This window comes from Podarcis vaucheri, assembly GCF_965113315.1.
Source record: "Podarcis vaucheri genome assembly, chromosome: Z".
Taxonomy (NCBI): domain Eukaryota; kingdom Metazoa; phylum Chordata; class Lepidosauria; order Squamata; family Lacertidae; genus Podarcis; species Podarcis vaucheri.
In genome coordinates this window covers 18,918,115-18,937,978 of record NC_138758.1, presented here as the reverse complement: position 1 = coordinate 18,937,978, position 19,864 = coordinate 18,918,115, and the positions used below count along the sequence as shown (strand labels likewise).

The following is a 19,864-nucleotide window of genomic DNA, read 5'->3' as shown; positions in this document are numbered from 1 at the left end:
TAAGGGGAAGCCACGATTGTGAAAGTACTGTACTATAAATGTGCTATAAATGTGTGGGTGTGACCTTAGATCAGTGTTTCCCACACTTGGGTCTCCAGCTGTTTTGGTGTGACAAATCCTTTCATCCCTAGCTAGCAGGACCAGTGGTCCGGGATGATGGGAATTGAAGTTCAAAAGCAACTAGAGACCCAAGTATCTATGGGCTGAGGACAGGCAATTTGAAATTAAAGGCTAGTACTGGCATCACTTTTTTGTAATTTTTTTAAAAATTAATTTTCACAGATAGTAAACAATAAAAGAAGGATACAAAAATCAAACCACAATCTAATATTTGAACTTCTAATAAGTAATCCTGCTATTTTGCAAGTCTTCTTTTGAGGTTATTTAAACTTCAAGGCTTCCTCCCACCCCCTTCTACTGGTTCTTTGCATCTTACATCATTCTCTGCATTTTGTTATCATTTTTATCCAATTGTTACTCCTTATCATTTTCTAGTTCCTTACTGCTTACAAGTGCTTAATCGAACCCTGTCAATGTACCAACTTGTTTACAATATTTCTGCAAATACACAATACTTTTCCCCCATTCTTTTTTAAACTTCTAATTGTCAGAGTCTCTGAGTTTTGCTGTCAGCTTTGCCATTTCTGCATATTCCATAAGTTTTATTTGTCATTCTTCTATTGTTGGCAACTGTTCTTCTTTCCATCTTTGGGCTAACAGGATCCGGGCTGCTGTTGTGGCGTACGTAAATACTTTCTTCTGTTCTTTGGGAATTTCTGTTCCTGTTACACCTAATAAAAAAGCTTCTGTTTTTCTTTTTTAAGTTAGCTTAAATATACTCTTCAATTCATTATATATCATTTCCCAGCGGCTTTTAATAACCTTACATTCCCATCACATACGACAGGATGTACCCTCTTTTTTTCTGCATTTCCAACACTTATTAGAACTTGTTTTATACAGCTTAGCAAGTTTTACCGGTGTTATATACCACCAATACATCCTTTTCGTATACTTCTCTTTAACTCTGCTACATCCAGTAAATTTGAGATCCACCTTCCAAAGTTTTCCCCAGTCATTCATTTGTACATTATGTCCCAGATCCTTTGTCCATTTTATCATTACACACTTAACCTCTTCATCTTTAGTTTCCCATTCCAACAACAAATTAAACATTTTTGACAGTAATTTTATATTATCCTCCACTGTTTCTCTTTGAAATCTTGATATGGTGCAACTAAATCCTTTCTTTTTATCATTTTTAAAAGTTTCATTTAGTTGAAAGTATTGTAACCAATCTGTTACTTTCTCCCAGATTTCCTCAAAATCTTTCAACTTTAATTGATTATCCACTTCTATCAACAGCTCTCTGTACATTGGCCATTTAGTCCTCATGTTAACCTTTTTTTACTGATATTACTTCTATGGGTGAGATCCACCATGGTGCCTTTTGTTCTAATAAATCCTTATATCTCTGCACTTTGGCTTTATTATACCATAAATACGCCTGCCAACCAAATCTATTGTCATGTCCTTCCAAATCTAAAAGATCTGTGTTTTCTAATTTAATCCAGTCCTGAATCCAACAGATATAGGATGATTCATAATATATCTTTAAATCTGGTAGGGAGAAATCTCCGCTATCTTTAAGATCTGTAAGAAGTTTATATTTTATTCTCAGTCTCTTCCCTTTCCAGATAAATCTCATAATATCTTTCTGCCATTTTTTGAAGCATCTCATATTGCTTATCACGAGGACCGACTGAAACAGAAATAACATTTTTGGCAATAAGTTCATTTTAATCACCGATATTCTTCCCAAAAGTGACAAATTCATCCGTCCCCAAATCTCTAAATTATTTTTTATTTCTTTCCATACCTTTTCATAGTTGTCTTTAAATACATTAATATTGTTAGCTGTTGACCATATTCCCAGATATTTAACCTTTTTGTAAATTTCTATTTCTAAGTCCTGTTGAATCTCTTTTTTATCTTTTCCTGATACATTTTTCACTATCAACTTAGTTTTATTTTTGTTCAACTTAAAGCCTGCCACCTGTCCAAATTCATGAATTTTCTTTAGGACTTTCAGAAGAGAATTTTTTGGATCCTCCACTGTTATTACAATATCCTCAGCATACGCCTTCAGTTTATATGCTTTATTTCCAACTGTTAAACCTCTGATAGTTTCATCTGCCCTAATATTTCTCACAAGGACCTCTAATGTCAAACAAACAAACAAACAAACAAACAAACAAACGTGACAAGGGACAGCCTTGTCTTGTCCCTTTCTGTATCTTACATTTCTCTGTTATCACATTGTTTACAATTAATCTGGCATTTTGTTCTGAATATATTGCTTCTATTCCTTTCCTAAATTTCTCTCCAAAATTCATTTCCTCAAGTTCTTTTTCCTCATCAATAAACATCAATGCTGCTTGCTTTTCATTTCTTACTTCCAGGTATTCTATTACATCAATAATATTCCTAATATTGTCCTTCAACTGTCTACCTGGAAGGAATCCTGCCTGGTCCTAGTGTACTATTTCTAATAGTATTGCTTTAATTCTGTTTACCGTTATATTTGCAAACAGTTTATAATCATTATTCAATAATGAAATTGGTCTATAATGTGTAACCAGTGTCAAGTCTGTCTCTTGTTTAGGCACTAAAGTTATGTAGGCCTCTTTCCACATTTCTGGTCCCTTCCCCTTTTCCAGAATTCCATTCATTACATTCAGTAATGGGTTAATTACCAGCTTCTGTAACTTCTTATAATATTTGGCCTAAGGATGTCCAGTCCTGGTGATTTCCCTATTTTAGCATTATTAATTGCTTCAGAGACCTCAGAGAAATTTACTGGTGCATTTAATGTAATTAATTTTCCTGTTTGAATTTTTGGTAATTTACTTTGTCTTATATAACTTTCAATTTCTTCTCTTTTCTCTTGTCCGATCCAATATAGGTCTGTAATCAATTGCCTTTTCCTTAATCTTTAATTTATTATCAGTGTTTTTAATGCCATCTTTGCTTAATTGCCATGCCAATAGCTTTCCTGGCTTATTGGCATATTCAATAAATATCAGTGTGTGCTTGCTTCTGCACTTTGCACTGTCTGCTCAACCTGTACATCTTCCAAAGCAACAGATTCCACAGAGACACTATAAATTGATTCTTACGCTCTCATCTCCAAAGTTAACTTGCCCAGTAAAAGTTGTCCTGGAGGTGGGGAGTGTGAAATTACATTTTTGCTAGCAGTCTCACACAATGCAAGAGTTTCTCCCAGAGAGAGCTGTAGCTACATGGGAGCTAGCTGGGATTTTTGCCCTGGGTGAAGCCTCCAGAGGGGCTCCATTGAGGCTGCCAGCCTCTGTGTGTGTGTGTGTGTGTGTGTGTGTGTGTGTGCGCGCGCGCGCATGCACGCACGCGCAAATATGCATGGGTGTGTGTCCCAAACTGGGTCTTTGACCCAGGTGAATAAAGCCTAGTTTTGCCCCTGCTTCTCCAGGTGAAAGGCACCATGTGTGTCAAAGAACACACCCAAGAAACAACAGGACCTTTTCTTACCAATCACTCCTCAAGCTGAGCTAGCGAGATGGCAGGCACTGAAACCACAACCCTGCTGGGAATAGGAGGACGGCTGTCAGCACGAAACAAGGGAAAGACCTTGCTTCGCATGCACAAGCACATTTGATAGATTTGAAGGCGCACTTCCTTCTGCCAATAGGCATAGACCAAGGGGTTGGCCAAAGAGTTGCACAAGCCCATCACCCAGAGGTACTTCTCTAGGAGGCGCTGCAGGGAACAGTGCTGACATGCAACCTGCACGATGCTCCCGACAAAGAAGGGTGACCAGGAGAGCACGAAACACCCCACTAGGATGGTGATGGTGCGCAAAGCCTTTGTGTCGCTGGAGGGCTGAGGGACTCGGCAGGCTGCCTCCAGTCCAATGTGTTCCCGTTCTCGAATCTGCTGGGCGTGGAGGGAGGCGATCTTCAGCAGGTGGCAGTGGAAGTAGATGAAAACAAAGAAAGCTGGGAAGAAAGCCACGCAGAGGAAAGTGAGCATGTAGGTGGGCTGGAAGACTCTGAAGAAGGTGCAGAGCCCTGTGTAGCCGTCCGCCTGGAAGCTGTGAGCCATCACAGGAAGGAAGCCAACCAAGCAGGCTAAGAGCCAGAGCCCTGTGATGCAAGCCCCAACAACTGGGCTCTGCATGATTTTAAAGTATTGGAAAGGGTGCTTAACAGCCAAGTACCTGTCAAAGGTGATCAGAATAACAGTGAAGATGGAGGCAGCTGAGGGGCAGGTGATGCAGGCCATTCTCAGGAGGCAGTGCTTTCGGGGCGTCTGGTACTCAGAGCCGGACAGCTCCTCTGTGATCAGACTTGTGATGGTAAATCCAACCAAGAAGTCAGCAACAGCCAGATTTAAAACAAAGCATAGCCCAAGGCAGCCCCCTTTTGAGATCAGCCGTACCAGTGCAACAACCACCAGAGCATTCATCACTAGGATGAGGGAGGCCAGGATCGCAAGTAATACCCCAAACCCAACATTTCCCATGGCAGTTTTTTTCTTTACCAGAAGAAAGGAGCTCTGCTGTCAGTACAAGCAACCCGAGCTGCTTCTTAGGGAAACCACCTTGCTTGCGGAACTTATTTGGAAAAAAATTCAAAACCAGGATATGATGCGTTGAATGAGTGTCTTGCTGTTTCCTGAGAGCCTAGCGCCTTCTGCCACCTTCAGCTCACTAGCCTTGCAAAGTTCATACTGGCAATACCTGTCCAGGTGCTAGGTCTAGTCCCTCCCCCAGTTTCCAGACAACCTGAGAGAGGAGAGGGGAAATGCTTCCTGCAACTTTGCTGTACAAGCAAAGGCCACATTCTCTATTTACCTCTGATAGTGTGTCTCTAGGTTCCACAGTACTCTCAAAATGGCATGCCTTTGTGATGAAGCCATCAGTTTGTGTTTGTACTGTATTGTATTCCTTACATTCCTAAGTTTTCTTGACAGAAAACTCTTTTTCTACTTGTACATTTCCTTGAGTAGCCATGCATGGTAAGCTAATCATGGCAATATCATACCACTTTAAACAGTTGTGACTTTTATTTTTTCCATTTCTGAAAATACTTGTAACAACCACTTTGTACCCCACACTAATAAACATTTCATGTACAGACAACGTAAATGATACAGTCAAACATTAAGCAGGTTTGTATAACGCTTGAAGCTGATTTGTATTAGTTAAGAGTCTTCTCATTTCTATTTGGTGGTGAGACAACTAAAATGTTGCAAAATATGAGAAGGAAGCCATTAACCTTAGAGTAAAAGTCCCCTGTGAATTTTGATGAGGACATTAGAATTTTACAGCAACTGTCGGGTGGGGGGCATGAAGATATTCCCCATTGACTTTCTTTCCACTTGGGACATCTTATAGGACCCACTAACCCCTTGCAGAAACAAAAGAATTCTAAAAGGAAATGGCCACATCTTCAAGGAAGCAGAAATGAAGTTATTTTGAGAGTCTGAAATCAAATAAGATTCTTGGAACTAACCCTATATAGGAAGCCAGAGATGGGTATTGGGGTTAAGTTAAAAAGAATAGGGAGAAAAACCGTGAGCATGTATTCTTGTTTAACTGTTTCCGACCACTTAGTTCAATAACATGACGGACTAGGCCTACTCCTGTCTGTATGGTACTCTCCAGATCATCTCTGAGAATGTTGTGGGATGGAGATGTTAACTGATGGACCCTAAATTTCTGCAGTATCTTTAGTTCTTTGTTGTTATTGGAACAACCTTCAGTGTGCTGTCTGTGAGGAAGAAAGAGTGGCAAGTTTTATATACCGTACTTTCTGAGGATCCTACTATTTAAGCAGGCTTTCCTTTGCTCTTTAAGATTCATGATGCTGCTGTTTTATTATTTATATTTAATTGAATGTTTTATCGATGGATTGTGTTTTTACTGATGTATTTATCTGCATTTTTGGTTACAACGTTTGGTTCTCAATAATTATATTGTTTCTATGCAGAGCACTTAGGGATTTTGTATATTAAGCGCTAACAGAAATATTTGTTAGGATAATAATAAATAAGTAAATAAATATTGCACGAACTTTTGAGTTCTCCAGAACTCTTCCGTGCTCCCTTAAGCAGCACTGAAATCATTTACAGTGGTGCCTCGCAAGACGAAATTAATTCGTTCCGCGAGTTTTTCCGTCTAGCGAATTTTTCGTCTTGCGAAGCACGGTGTCGGAAAAGTTTTGGAAAAGCTTCAAAAATCACCAAAGTCTTCAAAAACCTCAAAAAAGGCTACCACACCACGTTCTATGAGTTGCTCCTTGAAGTCAAGTCGCAACTGTATTAATGATGTTAAGAAAACGGAAACAAATTTGCAAGACGTTTTCGTCTTGCGAAGCAAGCCCATAGGGAAATTCGTCTTGCGAAGCAGCTCAAAAACCGCAAAACCCTTTCGTCTAGCAAGTTTTTTGTCTTGCGAGGCATTCGTCTTGCGGGGCACCACTGTATTGTGCTTCCTCCGTTGTTATGTACTGAGTTGAATAGGATCCAAAATGCAGCAGCCTGATTGGTCCTAGAACAATAGGATTCAGAATGCAGCAGTCTGATTGGTCCTAGAACAATGCAGCAGTATGATTGGTCTGCTGGAGCCACCCAATCAAGCTCTAGATGGAAGTGAATCCACAAGCTGATTGGCCTACAGGAGAATCCCGGAATTAGCCAATCACATGCAGCCCATTTTTTAAATAATATATATTGTTACGGTAAAATCTGGGTGCGGGGCTACTCTGCCACCCAGCTCGTCGGACTAGGTCCGCGGGTCCCTGCGGAAGAAAATGAGCTCAGCCGGAGACAGGAGCAAACTGCAGAAGATCCAAGTTTATTGCGCAACAGGTTCAAGACGAGATTGAACAGCGAGAAAGGGGTCACATGAACTTTTGAAATTTCCCTCCATGTCCCAGAATACAGTGCAAAATACATCCCAGATTACATCATGAATACATTAAGAAGAGGTTGGGTTACACAGATTTCATCATGAATACATTAAGAAGAGGTTGGGTCACACAGGATTAACATATGGAGGAGGGAGGGGGGAATATGCAGAGCTGGAGATATGCGCAGATAAGCACATCCTGAGTACCTGAGAGCCAGTGTGGTGTAGTGGTTAAGAGCGGTAGTCACGTAATCTGGGAAACCGGGTTCGTGTCTCCGCTCCTCCACATGCAGCTGCTGGGTGACCTTGGGCCAGTCACACTTCTGTGAAGTCTCTCAGCCCCACTCACCTCACAGAGTGTTTGTTGTGGGGGAGGAAGGGAAAGGAGAATGTTAGCCGCTTTGAGACTCCTGAAGGGGAGTGAAAGGCGGGATATCAAATCCAAACTCTTCTTCTTCTTCTTCTTCTTCTTCTTCTTCTTCTTCTTCTTCTTCTTCTTCTTACCTGATGAGAAGACAATGGTCCATGTATGCATGGTCTGCCACCTGGCCTTGCCCGGAGGAAAGGCTTGGCAGAGTGATTTGACAGGATTAGGGTATTGACACCTTGCTTGAGGGATTATGGAGGACAGGGGAGGTGTCATGGAGTCCTAGAGAAATTGAGCAAATTGGCACATTGATTTTCTATGAATTTTATAGATTTTAGTCCCTTTTGACATTGAAAATAAATGGATATATTGTAGCGAAGAAGGAGGTGAAGAAGACATGCCCCCCCTTCCGTATCAATATAAATAAAGCAGCTATTGTGGGGGAATTTCCATTCCTTCTCACCACTATGAGCTGAATAAAGAGCAGGAAATCCACTCTCGACTCCCGAGTATATTTCATCCATACTTTGGATGTCAGTATGAGAATAGCATTCCCATGAATGAAAATCAAAGATGCATTGCACACACTCCAAGCTTCCTTTACAGTGTTAACCGCATTGTTTATTTCAGAAACTTTATACACTGTTTGTTTGTTTAAAAAAAACCTCAAAGCGGTTTACAAAGCGATAAAACAATAAAACCGATTTTTTTAAAAATTGCAGCCGTACTTGAATTGAGTGCTGGGGATAAGGAGGGGTATATAAAGCTGAAGCAAAGATAGGCACAAACCTCGTCTGATCTGTGCCACTTTCTGCCCCATACTCACTCATGCACACATGCTACCAGAGCAGCCTTATCTCTTCTGAACCCTGCGGAGTCCCTGAGACTACATTACCCAGAAGCCTTCACAGCACGGTGAACTCGAGCAGCCAATCGGAGCAGGCGGAAGCGATCTCCCTCTTTAACCCCCCACACTTCCCCTTTTTAAAATCCGGCAAATCCCGCCCCCCGGTCCCCCCCCCACTCCAGCCTTCTGCGCGGCGCACACGAATCTACGGTTGCTCATCATGCTCTCGGGTATTCAAGCCACGCCCCTAGAGACCGCCAATCAACAAGACGGCGTGCAAGGCAGCTCGCAGGCGGGGTTTGCGAAGCGATCGCAACGGCGGGGCCCTCCTGGTGAAAGGATGTTTCGGGAATATCGGCGTCGGAGGACTGCGGGACCAGCAGGTGGGCGTTGCTGGGCAACGGGGCGGGGCAGGGCGCTGCTTCCTGTCCTGCCGGGATCGGATGGGAGGGTGGATGGAGCGGGGTTGCCTCACCACCGTTGTCATGGGAACCGGCAGCGGCCTGCGCTCTCGAAGAGGGCAGCTCCCCGGTTTTTGCTCATTGGCCCTATTTACCAGGTGCACCAGCCACGATCTGCTCCTCTCAATCGCTGCCCCCTGTTTGGACCCGATTTTGCCTTTTTAATCACCTGGGTGCGGTGGTGTAGTGGTTAGAGTTCTGAATCTAGAACCTCATCTCAGATCCCCGGACCCACTCATGAAGAGCCAGCCGCGCTTTCTTAGCCTAGCCCACCTCACAGGGTGGTTGTGAGTATGAATGATTTGGTTGGTTGGATCGATCCAGTTAAGCCCGCCTCTGAATAGACTAACGGAACTAAGTTAGCCCATGCCTCTTTATCTCAATGGGTCTTCTCTGTGTAGGGCTAAGGTTGGCTGTGACCTGCCATTCGCATCCTGCACCTTCAACATAAATAGTATTTTTCCTCAGGGTGGCTAGTAGAGAAGTGAGAAACAAAAAAAGTGAAATGTAATGATAATAATAAATATTTATAATAATTATAATTTATTATTTAAGCGAATCGTAATAACAATACAGTGATTTAAAGCAACAGCTAAATCAGCAACTGCTTATTCAGGCAGCGGGTGAAATCAAACTGCTCTAAGTAGAAAATGCTAACCTCAGCAGCTCTGTGAATATAGAAATAGAAATGGGTTTTTTGCCTGTAATGCTGGCATTAGCAGTTTTGTGAACATAATTATTTTTGCCTGCCCTCAAATAATAGAACAGTACAGTAATGAGATTTCCAGGTCATCTGTCTTTGGGAGGGCATTCAAAAGGCAAGGAACCGACACAGAAAAGACTTTCTTATAGAGCCATTTTTGCTACCTCGAGCTTCTTGAATAAGCTGTATATAAAGGTTTATAATAATTCCCAATGATTTGCCCAGAATTGTATTTGTATTGTGTAAGTATTTTATTTTTTTTGCAATATTAACAAACAAACAAAATGTATAATGCTGTTGTAAGTTTGGGGGTTAGTCTTCATGATGCCTGAGTACGTTCTAATTCCTGGGTTCCTGGATCCAGCAGGGGTTAAAATCTAATGGAGGATCCCATTGCTCAACTAACCAGGCAAGCTTATTGGTGAATTAATGGCTGTTTGTACTGTCTTTAGTATAACAAAGGAAATACCTGGCTAGTAGTCAGAAAGCCCCAAACCACAGAGTTGTGTGAGCTGAGAGTTGCACTCGATGCAGGCAGAAGCTTGATTTCTATTTGAATCCAAGGTTGTGACTATGGGAGAAGTAAGATTGGGGTGTTAATGCTGTGAGCCCCTCCATCTTAGGATCAGGTCGTGTATACAGGTAATTCTCATCCCACACTGCTTTAACTTGTGTGTTGCATCTTTGATGGGGGTAGGGAGAAAATATAAATGGAGAACAGGGAAAATCCACTATTCCCTGCTGTCTATTTATTTTTCCCCACTCTACCTATGCACCCAGCAGGTATTCCTTGCTTCCTGGGCTTTGGGAAGAAGGCACAAGGGCTCTGGGAGCATCTTACAACCCCCATGGCTCCTTCCCAAAGCCTGGCGCCTCTGTTATCCTGCTTTGAGAAGGCAGCTTGAGGGTTCTGGGATATTGCCAGAGCCTTAGTGCCACATACCCAAAGCTTGACACCTTGCTTACTCGGCTTTGGGGAAACAGCATGAGGGCTCTGGCAGCTTCATTTGCACCTCCTACACAAAGCCCAGTAACTGAGGCATCTGAATTACTGGCCTCTCAGAAGATTGAAGGAGTTCCAACAAACTTCTCAGAGCCCAGTAAGCAGCCCTCCAACTTGTGTGAGAAGCAGTTTCAGGGGTTCCTGGCAATTTTGTGTTCACAAGTGGACCCCTGACATCTAACCCTTGCATAAGATGCAAGTTTCCTGTATGTGCAAATAAACCGTATATCATAAATACACTAGACTCTGCTGTCCCTCTGAACATGTCGGATTGTTACTAGGTGGGTGATCTTTGCTGTCTATTTTGTTGTTTCTTCAGCTTGTAAACCACCATGTGTATAGTAATATAGAAAGGCGGTATGCAAATTAAAAGGAAAGGAAACCAAAACATGGGTAAGTTCTTGGAACCCCTGGAATCTTGCACTGCTCAGAGATTGGGATGGCATGCAACAATATGTTAATTAGATATATATGTTATGTTTTGGGGTACTCTGTATAAACCACATATTCAGTATTCTGCCCAGCATAAAAAGTGGGCAAAATCTTTTGTGTAACGTTCAGTGTGCTTGTTTATTTTTTAAATCAGAAAAAGAGGTGCTTATTTTCCAATAGGTGATTACTTGGTTACTCACCCCCCCCCCGCCATATTAATCTATGGAGACTTAACATGCATACCAAGGTTGTGTGTAGCCAAAAGCTGAAGTGAATGTTTATCGCACGTGAGCCTCTACATTAAATTGCTTCTCATGTAGAAATTTGATACCATAGTAACTGCCCTGTTGCCTTGTCCACACTGGTTTCTTTCATTGGCAGATGAAAGAAATGTCATGTGATAGCTTCCACAGTTGGAGGCAGCAATACTTCTGAAACTGCTTGCTGGTTTCCCACAGGCAACTGTTAAGCCCAGGATGCCAGACTAGATGGACCATTGGCCTGATCCAGCAGGTTCTTCTTATGTTCTTATGAGGCATTGCAGATCATCCTATGGAACAACAGACATTCTTTTCTGTGACTATAAGGGTTTCCCCCTCAGATTTATATATACCTGTGCCACTTATCAATAAAACATTTTTAGGATGATCTGAAACGGAATAATCAGACAGTCTATGATTTCATTGTGGATGAGGGTGCTGATCTGGTTTGTATTACTGAGACCTGGGCGGGCAGGCTGGGAGGAGTTGAATTGGCACAGCTGTGCCCACCTGGATACTTGGTGCAGCATAAGCACAAGCTGCAGGCATGGGGGGGGGGAATTGCTGTGGTCCACATGACTTCCATTTCCAGGAAACCACTCTGGCTTAGGGTGTGAGGGTGTGTGCACTTGGTGTCAGGCCAAGAAGACAGTAAACTAGGGTTTCTACTACAGTGGTACCTCGAGTTACATACGCTTCAGGGTTACATACGCTTCAGGTTACAGACTCCGCTAACCCAGAAATAGTGCTTCAGGTTAAGAACTTTGCTTCAGGATGAGAACAGAAATTGCGCGGCAGTGGCGCGGCAGCAGCAGGAGGCCCCATTAGCTAAAGTGGTGATTCAGGTTAAGAGCAGTTTCGGGTTAAGAACGGACCTCCGGAACGAATTAAGTACATAACCAGAGGTACCACTGTACTACAAAATGCACCCTACTGCCCAGTTGCTTCTCTGACCAAACTGGCAGGAGTCATCTTGGGTGTGTGGTTGTGGGATCCCAGAATGTTAGTTCTGGGTGATTTCAGCACTCATGCTGAGACTGCCTTTAGATTCAGTTCTCCTTGGTAACTGTAGGGCAGTCTTTAGTGGTCATCTGTCTGATACACAGGGCAGGACGTACCTAGCGAGGTATATATTGGTGTACTGCAGGGTCTCCAAAGTTGTTTAACATCTGCATTAAGTTATTGGCATTATTAGGAGATTTGGGCCAAGGTGTCATCAGTATGCTGAATATGCCCTGCTCTATTTCTCTATAATATATGAATCAGGAGAGGCTGTGAAAGCTCTATATTGGTGGCAAGCTGAATGAGGGCTAACCAGCTGTGCCTGAATCCTGGCAAAGACAGAGTTCCTGTGGATGTACGGTTCCTGAGTCCAGATAATTGGACAATTGCCTGCTTTGGATGGGGTTGTACTACTTCTGAAAGAGCAGGCTTGTAGTTTAGATCAATCTCTGTTGCTAGAGTCCCAGATGACCTCAGTGGCCAGGAGTGCCTTTTACCAGCTTCAGCTGGCAAGACAGCTAGGGTAGTTTCTGGACTGGGATAGGTTGATTACTGTTGGCAATGCACTGGTCACCTCCAGATTGGATTATTGCAATATACTCTATGTGGGGACTGCTCCAAAATGATGTGACTCAGCTGCTCACTGGGGCAAACTATTGTCATTGTTCTTAGGCCATTGGTGAAAGAATTGCACTGGCTGCCAGTTAGCTACTGGGCCAAGTTCAAAATCCTGGAACTGGGATAGAAAGCGTAAGGATTGTGTGACTCCTTATACAGTGGTACCTCAGGTTACATATGCTTCGGGTTACACACGCTTCAGGTTGCAGACTCTGCTAACCCTGAAATAGTTCTTCAGGTTAAGAACTTTGCTTCAGGATGAGAACAGAAATTGTGCTCCGGCGGTGCGGCGGCAGTAGGAGGCCCCATTAGTTAGTGGTGCTTCAGGTTAAGAACAGTTTTAGGTTAAGTACGGACCTCCGGAACGAATTAAGTACTTAACCCGAGGTAGCACTGTATACCCAACTGCTCACAGAATATGCCATCTTATCAGGAGGCCCATTTCATACTTTGTAGGAACTGGGCCTTGGGGGTTATGGCAGATTCCATTTGGATCTTTCTTCCACTGCAAATCAGACAGGTGCAATTTTTGTTGTCTTTTTGGCACCTAAGGGAAAACCTTAAAGCAATTTTTTTATGTGAAGATTTTTTTATCTTAGTCTATATGTGCATTGGACTTGATTTTATATACCGGTATATACCGTATTTTTCGTCCCATAGGACGCTCTGTCCCATAGGACGCACCTAGTTTTTTGGGGGGGAAATAAAGGAAAATTTTCCCCCTTTATTTCCCCCCCAAAAGCAGGTTGGGGAAACCGAACCAGGTCGAGGAACAGCGGGATGGTGGCGCTGCGCCTCCCTGCTGTCCCCCGAGCTTGTGGGGCTGGCCCATGTCTGCCCGGCGCAAGGGGCGCTCTGCATCAGGGCGCCCTGCCCGCCGGGTGGCAGGCTGCTATCCGCAGTGTGGGGAGCCTTGTGGGGAACTCCTGCAAGGCTCCCCACGCTGCGGATGTCTTCCTGAAGCCTGGAGAGCGAGAGGGGTGGGTGCGCACCGACCCCCCTCTCTTTCCATGCTTCAGCAAAAGCCTGCATTCGCCCCATAGGACGCACCCAGATTTCCCCTTCATTTTTGGAGGGGAAAAAGTGCGTCCTATAGGGCGAAAAATACGGTGTGTGTGTGTGTGTGTATATATATATATATATATGGGAAATAAATGCTACTTGACACACATACAATAATTCTGTTTGGTTTTTTTTATCTTGCATGGCCAAATAACAGGTAATGCGTGAATATCTTTTGTAGGAAGGACCCCTTGTAGCAGTTACCATAGAATTTCCTACCACCCAGAGTGTAGCTTTGCAGCAATATTTATTCTCTGGAATATTCGCCATAATATATGGATGTTTAGCCTTGTAAATAAGCCTACAAAAATTAACAGCCTGCTAAGAAAATAGTGGATGCGGGTGGCGCTGTGGGTAAAAGCCTCAGCGCCTAGGGCTTGCCAATCGAAAGGTCGGCGGTTCGAATCCCCGCGGCGGGGTGCGCTCCCGCTGCTCGGTCCCAGCGCCTGCCAATCTAGCAGTTCGAAAGCACCCCCGGGTGCAAGTAGATAAATAGGTACCGCTTACCAGCGGGAAGGTAAACGGCGTTCCGTGTGCTGCGCTGGCTCGCCAGATGCAGCTTTGTCACGCTGGCCACGTGACCCGGAAGTGTCTCTGGACAGCGCTGGCCCCCGGCCTCTTGAGTGAGATGGGCGCACAAACCCCAGAGTCTGTCAAGACTAGTCCGTTCGGGCAGGGGTACCTTTACCTTTACCTTTAAGAAAATAGTACTGGGACGTAGGTTGGTGGTTCGAATCCCTGTGACGGGATGAGCTCCTGTTGCTCAGTCCCTGCTCCTGCCCACCTAGCAGTTCGAAAGCACGTCAAAGTGCAAGTAGATAAATAGGTACTGCTCCAGCGGGAGGGTAAACGTCATTTCCGTGCACTGCTCTGGTTCGCCAGAAGCGGCTTAGTCATGCTGGCCACATGATCCAGAAGCTGTACGCCGGCTCCCTTGACCAAAAAAGCAAGATGAGCGCCACAACCCCAGAGTCATCCGCTACTGGACTTAATGGTCAGGGGTCCCTTTACCTTTACCTAAGATGGGGGTTGGCAACCTGCGGCTCCAGAGCCGCATGCGACTCTTTAAAGCCTTTGCTGTGGCTCCGGGGCGGTGGCGAGGGGAGGAGGCGAGGGGCGGAGGTGAGCAGCCTGCCGCCCGGCGGGCGGGGCGCCCTAAAGCAGAGCGCCCCCCTCGCCAGGCAGACATCCGCAGCGTGGGGAGCGTTGCCGGGCTTCCCGGCAAGGCTCCCCACGCTGCAGATAGCAGCCTGCTGCCCCGCAGGGGGGGCGCCCTGATGCAGAGCGCCCCTCGCGCGGGGCAGACATCGGCCAGCCCCACAAGCTCGGGGGACAGCAGGGAGGCGCAGCGCCGCCATCCCGCTGTTCCTCGACCTGGTTCGGTTTCCCCGACCTGCTTTTGGGGGGGAAATAAAGGGAAATTTTTTTCCCTTTATTTCCCCCCCAAAAAACTAGGTGCGTCCTATGGGATGGAGCGTCCTATGGGGCGAAAAATACGGTATTTTTATAATGACGAATGCCTCATTATTAATTATTATTTACATCAGGCACTGATTATGATTTATGGTACACTGGGGCCCTGATTAATTTTCTATGGCATTTTGGGGCATTGATTATTGGGCATAGCAAGTCGCGGTCGCGTGGAATTTGTGCTTTGTGACCGTTTGAAGTGGGGATTTTTTCTTGGGAGGCTGGGTGGCACGAAGAGAGGGATTATTTTTATAATGACGAGAATGACATTGGGCCCTCATTATTAATTATTATTTACATCAGGCACTGATTATGATTTATGGTTCACTGGGGCCCTGGTTAATTTTCTTTGGCATTTTGTGGCATTGATTATGCAGTCGCGGTCACGTGGAATTCCACGTGGAGTTAGTTGCCTGAAGCCCCTTTTTAGTTGCTTGAAGCCCCTTTTTAAACTTAAGCAGGTGAAAGTTTGGTGAATTGCTGCCAAGGAGTGTGGTGTAGTCTCCTTCTTTGGAGGTCTTTAATCAGACGCTTGACAACCATATGTCAGGAGTGCTCTGATGGTGTTTCCTGCTTGGCAGGGGGTTGGACTCGATGGCCTTGTGGTCTCTTCCACATATGTATGTGAGCAGGTCTTCTCCAACATGAACTGTATTAAAAACAAACACCGATCACGCCTCACAGATGACAGCTTGCAAGCCTGTGTGAAAATGAAGGTGACGTCTTACAGCCCTGATGTGCAGACACTGAGCACTGAGGTTCAGGAGCAAAAGTCCCATTAACCTGGTTACCTGGTTGTAAATTAAATATTTTAATTAGCTATTAATTTGTCCTTTTTTCTTGAGATTGACAGCTGACTGCACGATCCTGTATATATAGCATTAAGGCCAGAAACAATATATGCAGTGTTATATTTGTTTTAAATGTTGCAATGTTTTTGCGGCTCCCAGTTGTTGTTGTTTTTTCGGAAACGGGTCCAAGTGGCTCTTTTTGTCTTAAAGGTTGCAGACCCCTGACCTAAGAGAATAGTAGCCTGTGTCTCTATGCTGGTTGAAAATGAAGGGAAGGCTCCTCCTCCTCCACAGCCAGGTAGAAATGCAAGCTACTAGCTTCTTTGTAGGATAGTAAAAAAATGTGCCTTCTATCAACAGCATTGTGGGAGAAGGGGCAGAGTAACGCTTCCTTCCTCTGCCATCCTATTCACTCACCTTCATGGAACTCCTGATTACTTAGGGCTACTAGGCGAGTTTTTAAAATGCAAGGCTGTATGAATATCTGCTGATCTTGGTTCCTCCTCACCTCTTTTCTGTTTCAAAGTTATGGTTACAACATAAGCATGTTGGGAAGTTAAAAAGGTTGTTTTTTAGTGTGAATTCTTAAGAAGAAGTACTAGTTTCTCTTGAGGGTTAAGTTATGGCAAAGATAACCACTCACAGGGCAGCCAGCCAGCAAGATTGGGACTTGCCAATTGCATGCCGCTTCTCAGTGATCCTAGTACTGAAATCCTTTGCAGATTCACAGATGAGCATGTTGTTAATTACTTCGCCACCTGCTCTCTGGCCATCTCCCCATAATGTTCAGGATTTAGTCTCTTACAGAGTCACTGATTGGTAACTGATGGGGACAGATGCAGCAGTGGGCAGCAATTCATTTTAAAAAAAGAGTTCCATGCCTTTCCTCTTTAGCATCCCAGCGTTTCCAATTGCCTGCTGTGTAGCTTTATTGACGTTAAGCTCTCCTCTTGTTACGCTGGCTGCTGGCACTTGGTTTGTTTGCAGGGTCCAGCACAGCACATGCGTCACACACAGGCTGAACTGTGTTACTAGTTTGTGTTTATATGATGGTGCGGTAGTGTGGGTAGCAAGATAAAACACGCTGAGACTGAAGAGCACTCTTTGCGAAGCACCATCATGTTTTTTGTGCATTTCACAGGTACGGTTTGCATTCTGGTGTAATGAGATTCACCTCGGGATGTTTTCGACTCCAATATGTTTGCCATGAGCAGTCTTAGTTTGCGATGGGGAGGTGGAGAGTAAAGTCTACAGACACCAACAGTCAAGTGAGACTGGTGCTCTAGCCAGAGTGCCTGCAGCCAAGTATAACACTGAATCTGAGCTCCCGGATCTCTTGGATTATATGGATTCAGCAAGAGCACAGTTTAAATATGGAATAGCTGGAGTTAAATCCACAGTGTATCTGGTCAAACTGGTGCTCTTGATAGTCTTTTAATGCGGTTTCCCCGGCTTTTAGCCTTCCCAATCTGCCTTGGAGTCATCAAAGGCTCTCTGTTTGGGAGTGGAGGTTCAGAAGAGCTTTCAGGATTTTAATTTTTTTATCTCAATTTCCCCCCCTAGACTTTCATTTTCTAAATCTGTTTCTGTGCGGCTTGAAATGTGTTATGGGAGGATTTGGAATAATGTCTTTGAATATGTTTTTTATAATAAATGTTGAAACAGACAGTATTTAACCAGATGGGCAGCAGCTTCTTCATGTCTAGCTGTGGCTTGAAACAGAAGCAAGCCACTCCTAGGTGCAAGGGGACTGTAGGAAAATAGGTCATCTCTGAATCTCAAGTTTCAGTGTAATGGGAAAAATTAATAACATTTATATCCAAAACGTAATTGAGATTACCTCAAACCGGAAATCAAGCTCTGTTCTTTATGCAGATTGCTGCCACTGTTGATAGGTAAGCACTTTGTGACTGGTGAATATTAAAGATTAAAATTAGCTTATCTTGGCCAAAAGTATGAAAGCTGGTGTGCTGACTCCATTCTTTCCCCCTTTTTGCAGCTTCTTATACTTCCAAAGCATGCTTTATGAGTTTCATTGTGTAGTTATCATAGTCAGTCTCTTCTGTATGTTCAGCATGCATCTGACAAAGGAAGCCTGTGGCACAGCATTCCTGCGGTGTTTTTAGATTTTATAGGTCAAGGTGTCTCCCTGCTACATGAACATTTTGGAAGACAAAGTTGACTTAGCTAGTAGCCTTTACAATAGTCATCTTCATCGTACAGTGGTAGAGGTCAGTGAAGCAGGTCATTAGTAGCAGTAGGAGGTGCAGATAGAAGCAGTAGCATAATACGTTTATTTAGACCACTTGAAAGTTGCAGAAAGTGAGCTATCTGTCAGGTTTCACAGCTCTTGATCAGGCAAGATGTGTTGTTGTTGTTTTAAAAAAAGAGAAAAATGTTGCTGATAGAAGGCATGGTGAGAGCCAAATTCTACATGACTGGAATTGCAGAGTTTGCCTTTGAGTGCAGTTCCACCCCATCACCCACATAAATTGGAGTTGCGGAACCCCCCACCCCCAATTCAGATCCGATTTGCAATGGGGGACTTGGGTTAAAACCTACAACTATACTAGGCTTAAAGGCTACATTACACTAGAGTTCCAGTATGGTTCGGGTCTTTGGTGTTCACAGTTGGGGGGGTGTGCACCAGCATTTAAGGGCAGAACTATGTAGCTGAGGTCACAAATAGTTGGGCCCTTAAAATACTGTACTAATTAAGGAAGCTCTTAAGATTGTGCCAAGAGCAAAATATATTAAATTGCATCAAAGTATACTGGGAGGGAGAAACAACAATTGCTTCCTACTGAAAATGTTAAAGAACAACAGATATTTGAAACTGATTCTATTGCTGATCAGGGCACCTTTGTATTCTTTGAGGAATACCAAATTTATTGTCAAGCAATTATAGAAAAGGAGGAAGTCTACCTTTTACCACCTAATGCTGTCACTTTTTCTATGTGTGAAACAAAATGTCTCAAATAGAAGCCAGAGTGGAAAGTAATACAGTGTGGTTGTACATACTTGTCAGGGTTACTTCCAGATCCTAGCTCACAGAGGATCACGCTAGCCAGCGATCGTTAAATAAAAGTCTTTATTGAGTTACAGTCTCCATTCTCGAGCTGCTGCGTGCAACCCTACGTCTTATGCTTAGATCGGCGAAGCTCCGTCTGAGTCTCCGCCCCTTGCGCACCAACTTAATATCCTAGCCCTGCTCCACCTTTTCCGCCTGACAGTTCTCCTCTGGGTCCCTCTGCCCCCCTGGGTCTCTTCCTTCCGGGATTCTTCTGACGCTGACCCCCCTGACTCTCCTGTCTCCTTGCGCCGGGCTTTAGGACCTGGCTCCCTTTCCGGGCTGCCTACTGCGCCACCTTCCTGTGCATTTGAACTTGGCGCGCGCGCCCAACCTTCCACTTTCCGTCTAACCGTCACTTCGCTCCCCGATGAAGGTGTGGCCACTCCTGACTCGTGCCCTCCCTCCTGTTGCGAGCTGCCAGCGCTTGATCCCTGGCGCTCTTCCTCTTTCCTACTTTCTGGCGGTGACGCTGGTCCCGATTTCCAACTGCTCCCCTCTGAGTCCCCTCTGGCTCTATCTTCCTGGGGTGTCCCCCTAGTCTCCCCCCTTGCCCTGGCCACTGGTGCTCCTTTTTGTGAATCTTCTGATTCACTGGAAAGACTCGGAGATCTCGGGTCGTCGTCATCACTCATCCTTTCTTCTGCCTCCTCCCCCTCGCTCTCTGTTTCCTCCCTTGCCCTCGCCTCTGCTCCTGAACCCCTGACATCCATCCCCCCCTCGAAGCCCCCTCTTCCCCCCTCCCCTCCTTCCGGTGCGGGAGCTGGGTGCTGCAGTGTCAAGGGGACGAATGTCGGGTACAGTTCGCTTCCCGTGGCGGGCCTCCATC

General features: G+C 44.6%; 2 protein-coding genes across 4 annotated transcripts in view; one reads left to right on the top strand and one right to left on the bottom strand.

Moving 5' to 3' along the window:
• Positions 1-358: 358 nt before the first annotated feature.
• On the bottom strand, positions 359-6,097 carry GPR119 (G protein-coupled receptor 119). Its single transcript, XM_082208011.1, has 2 exons — positions 3,568-6,097; positions 359-782 (listed from the first exon to the last, which is right to left on the bottom strand). Exon 1 carries the CDS (start codon positions 4,558-4,560, stop codon positions 3,571-3,573), a length of 990 nt encoding a protein of 329 aa, XP_082064137.1. The 5' UTR covers positions 4,561-6,097; the 3' UTR covers positions 359-782; positions 3,568-3,570.
• A 2,235-nt stretch (positions 6,098-8,332) lies between these two features.
• The window catches only part of ENOX2 (ecto-NOX disulfide-thiol exchanger 2), a 50,689-nt gene continuing 39,157 nt past the window's right edge, over positions 8,333-19,864 (top strand). The window contains exon 1 of one of the 3 annotated variants that reach the window (XM_082208355.1): positions 8,333-8,546. In XM_082208355.1, the coding sequence (XP_082064481.1) occupies positions 8,384-8,546 (163 nt within the window). In that variant the 5' untranslated portion in view covers positions 8,333-8,383. Of the gene's footprint in view, positions 8,547-8,626; positions 8,723-16,954; positions 17,107-19,864 lie in introns of those variants that run through there. The other 2 variants (XM_082208358.1, XM_082208356.1) reach the window with 2 other exon arrangements.